This window comes from Nicotiana tomentosiformis, chromosome 11 (assembly GCF_000390325.3).
Source record: "Nicotiana tomentosiformis chromosome 11, ASM39032v3, whole genome shotgun sequence".
Lineage (NCBI taxonomy): Eukaryota > Viridiplantae > Streptophyta > Magnoliopsida > Solanales > Solanaceae > Nicotiana > Nicotiana tomentosiformis.
In genome coordinates, this window is record NC_090822.1 from 125,953,088 (window position 1) to 125,958,044 (window position 4,957).

General features: G+C 40.8%; 1 protein-coding gene across 1 annotated transcript; it reads right to left on the minus strand.

Annotated features, from left to right (window-relative positions):
* Positions 1-280: 280 nt before the first annotated feature.
* Positions 281-3,157, minus strand: LOC138902128 (uncharacterized). The gene is made up of 4 exons (XM_070189947.1): positions 2,866-3,157; positions 2,104-2,517; positions 1,506-1,677; positions 281-932 (listed from the first exon to the last, which is right to left on the minus strand). Exons 1-4 carry the CDS (start codon positions 3,155-3,157, stop codon positions 281-283), a joined length of 1,530 nt encoding a protein of 509 aa, XP_070046048.1.
* Positions 3,158-4,957: the final 1,800 nt, after the last annotated feature.

Genomic DNA, 4,957 nt, shown 5'->3' on the forward strand with positions numbered 1-4,957 from the left:
GCCATTCATAAGCACTATACACAACTCATAAATTAATTATTCACACTCCGGCAAGGAGGTACAATAATAACCAACCAAAATTTAAAGCACAATACTTCAGCAAATGAAAATCACTTTAATGAAATAAAATACTCTGGCATGGTATTGGATTATTTAATAACTAAATATACTTTAACAGAAACTAAATTACTTCAACAACAAAGTGTAATCTAGCAAGGACATAAACACATGCTAACTTGTACTTAATAAGTGAAATATAAATGCGAAGACAAACCTAGATTCACATACCTTGTCCCTCAAATAAATAAGGATACTTCTTCCTCATATCTTCCTCGACCTCCCACGTAGCCTCTTTTGAATCATGATTACTCCACAAAACTTTTACCAATACTATATCTTTTGTTCTCAACTTTCTTACTTGCCTATCGAGAATTTCTATAGGTACCTCTTCATAAGGCAAGCCTTCTTTAATTTCTATGGTATCGACATATATTATATGCGATTCATCATGAATGTACTTTCTAAGCATAGACACATGAAAGACAAGATGAATAGAGGACAACTCAACGGGTAACGCTAGTTCATTAGCCACTTTTCCCTTCTTTTCTATAATCTCATAAGGTCCGATAAATCTAGGACTAAGTTTCCCTTTCTTACCAAACTTCATAACTCCTTTCATTGGTGAAACTTTCAAAAATACCTTGTCACCAACCATGAACTTTAAGTCACGATGTCTCTTGTCAGAATATGACTTTTGACGACTCTGAGTCGCTTTCAGTATTTCTCTGATTAGCTGAACTTTCTCTAAGGCCTCACAAACAAACTCAGGACCAATCAACGACACCTCTTCTGGTTCAAACCAACCCACTTGAGATCTACATCTTCGCCCATACAACGCTTCATAAAAAGCCACACCAATGCTGGCCTGATAGCTGTTATTGTAAGCAAATTCTATAAGTGGAAAGTGATCATCCCAATTACCTCCAAAATCTATAACACATGCTCACAACATATCTTCGAGAGTCTGAATGGTCCTTTCTGCATGGCCATCGGTTTGTGGATGGAAAGCGGTGCTCAAATTGACCTTGGTACCTAATCGTTTTTGAAATGCCTGCCAAAAATGCATCGTGAATTGAGGGCCTCTATCAGATATGATTGAAACTGGAGTACCATGTAATCAGACTATTTCTTTGAAGTACAACTGTGCATACTGCTATGCGGAATCTATCATCTTTACTGATAGGAAATACACGGATTTTGTCAGTCGGTCTATAATAACCCAAATTGAATCATGCTTACGGTATGTGCGAGGCAGACCTACTACAAAATCCATATTAATCATCTCCCATTTCTACTGTGGTATATCTATATATTGAGCTAGGCTGACTTGCTGGCAATTCAAATATTTGGCCACATGATCTGCTACCTGTTTCTTCATGCCTTTCCACCAATACAACTCTTTCAAGACCAGATATATTTTGGTAGCACCTGGGTGGATAGAGTACCTAGAGCTGTGAGCTTCTTCCATTATAGCCTTTCTCAGACCATCTACATCTGGCACATATAACCGATCATTCAACTTCAAAACTTCATCACTTCCTAGAGTGAAAGACGTGATTTCTTTGTTTCTGACTCCTTCTTTTAACTTCACCAAGTATAGATCTTCGTCTTGCTTAGCTTTAACATGGGCAACAAGACAAGATTGCACTAAGGCATAAGCAGTTATACCTCCTTCTTCGGTCTCATCCAATCTAATTCTATCATTTGCTAGTTTTCAAATTTCTCGACCCAAAGCTTGCCTTTGTACTGCAAGATGTGCCAGGACACCCATTGACTTCCTACTAAGTACATATGCTACCACATTATCTTTGCCCTGGAGGCTTTTGTGATCTGTGAACACTTCAGAATGCTCTCTATAAAGGTAGTGTTGTCATATCTTTAATGCAAACACCACTACTGTAAGCTCCAAGTCATGCGTGGTGTAGTTCTTCTCATGATTCTTTAACTGCCTGGAAGCATAAGCAATAACTTTTCCATCTTGCATAAGAACACTACCGAGACCAACTCTGGAGGCATAAAAATATACTGTGAACCCACCCTAACCTGTCGGCAAGGTTAACACAGGTGTAGTGGTCAACCTTTTCTTTAACTCTTGAAAACTCTGCTCACAAGCGTATGACCACTGAAACTTAACTGCTTTCTGAGTCAACTTAGTTAATGGAGCTGCAAATGAGGAAAACCCCTCTACAAACCTTCTATAGTAGCCAGCTAATCCCAAGAAACTTCTGATTTCGGTTGGCGTTGTCGGCTTTGGCCAGTTCTTGACTGATTCTGTCTTCTGAGGGTCTACTTTTATGCCTTCACTAGATACCACGTGGCCTAAGAATGCCACTGATTGCAACCAGAACTCACATTTTGAAAACTTGGCATAAAGCTCAGTCTCCGTCAAGATCTGCGAGGCTATCCTGAGGTGGTCTGCATGCTCATCCTTGCTCTTAGAGTATACCAAAATATCATCTATAAAGATAATAAAGGTATCAAGGAATGGTTTGAAAACTCTATTCATGAGGTCCATGAATGCAACTGGAGCATTTGTCTACCCGAAGGACATCACTAGAAATTCATAGTGCCCATAGCAAGTTCTAAAGGCTGTTTTAGATATATCCTCTTCTCTGATTCTCAACTAATGGTACCCCGACCTCATGTCTATCTTTGAAAAGTACTTTACACCCTGTAGTTGATCAAATAAATCATCAATTCTTGGCAGTGGGTACTTGTTCTTAATGGTGACTTTATTCAACTGTCGATAGTCAACCTACATTTTGAGAGACCCATATTTCTTCTTGACAAATAGGACCGGGGCACCCCACAGTGAAACACTCGGCCTGATGAAGCCCTTATCAAGAAGGTCTTTCAATTGTTCTCTCAACTCATTAAGTTCGGTTGGAGCCATCCTATAAGGAGGTATAGATATGGGCTGAGTGTCTGGCATGAGATCGATGCCAAAGTCTATGATTCTTTCAGGAGAAAGTTCGGGAAGGTCATCTGAGAAAACTTCTGGAAATTCTCTAACAACTGGCACATATTGAAGAGCTAGTGGGTCTGATTCTGGATTAATGATGTGAGCCAAATAGGTGAGACACCCCTTACTGATCATTCGTTGTGCCTTAAAGGTAAGAGATAAACCTACCTACATGCGATGCTGAACTACCCTTCCACTCTAAGACTTATTAATTTGGAAATTAAAACCTGACTAACTTGGCACGACAATCTAATATGGCATAGCAGGAAGACAACCGGTCCATACCCATGATCACATCGAAATCCACAATTTCTAACTCTATGAGATTGGCCTCGGTGTTACGACCTTGGACTGAAACTATACAACCTCTATAGACTCTTGTGGCTTCCACTGACTCGCCAACTAGAGTAGATACTAGGAACGGCTCACTAAGTGTTTCAGGTTCTAGCCCGAGGTTAATTGTAAAGTATGTATTCACGTATGAAAATGTTGAACCTGGATCAATTATAGCATACGCATTATGTGAGTATACTAGAATTATACATGTATTAACTTCTACATATGCCTCTGCACTCTGATGATTAAGTGTAGCAAACAAATATGGTTGTCCCCCTCCAGGAGTAACTCGATCTGCACCTCTGCCTGCCCCATGCCTGCCCCATGCCTGGTCTGATTATGAGAACCACGAACTTGAGGTGGTGCAACTGTGGTAGCTGAGGAACTAGAAGGACGAGTTGACCCCCACTGAAATTACGTTGCAACTTTGGGCAGTTGGCTTTTATATGACCAATGTCTCCGCAATGATAGCAACCATGAAACCTGAGCTTGCAATGACCTGAATGTTACTGCTTACATGTTCCATAAAGACCTTGTTGTTGTGAATGTTGCTCAACATGACTCTGGCTATGTGAGGATGATGTCCTAAAATTTTGATTCTGGCGAGACTGGTTTCCATAACTCTGAGTACGTCTGAAGGAAGACCCACCACCTGACTGATGACTGGACTAAGTTGGTGCTAATGACTCCTTATTGGAGGAACCCCTTCCACCTCCGCTGGATGTACCATTAAACCCACCCGTTGTCCGAGCTTTCTTTTTATGCTCTTTTTCTTCTCTCCTTTGTTGTCTGTCTTTTTCTAAGTGCTTGGAGAATCCCACAACAAAGGAGAAAGCTGTCATTTCTACCGCTGCAGCTGATGTCGTATCCTTAATGTGGTAAGCCAAACCGCCAACAAACCTGTGAATCTTTGCTTTTTCTATCTTAACCATATGAGGAGCATGCTTAGCCAAACTTATGAATTCCATGTGGTACTCTTGCACACTTTTATTCCCTTGCTTGAGCTGCTCGAACTCTGTAGCCTTATCTTCCTATCCTCTTCTGGTATAAAATTAGCCATGAAGGCCTCTTCAAATTCTTCCCAAGTAGGTGGACCATCATCTTCATCCCTTTCCTTTTCCCACATGTCAAACCAAGCGCCAACCACATCTCTAAGTTGGTAGGCAACAAGCTCCACAACTTCATCATCAAATGCCTTCATCACTCGGAGGGATTTCTTGACACCCTCCAGCCACAACATTGGATCTTCATCAACTATAGTACCATGGAACAATGGAGGGCTCAATTTTAAAAATTCATTCACTCTTGAGGACTCAGAATTGTTCTGTCTATTTGATTGAGGTGGAATCTCATCTCTTTTCTCGTTCTGGTTGGCCATGAAGGCTTTAAACATCTCCATAACACTGTTGACAACATTAAACATCTGACCCATATCTAGAGATATAGTTGTCTGAGCCGGAGTTGCTGTTGGGGGCGGCACTGGATCCTGAGGTACTGGCTCATCATGCTCTACCCCTTCTTCATTTTAACCCGAGGGACTTGAACCCCCTTTGTGGATTTATCCTTCCTTTTCTAAGTTGAAGCCTTCTTAGTTCTACC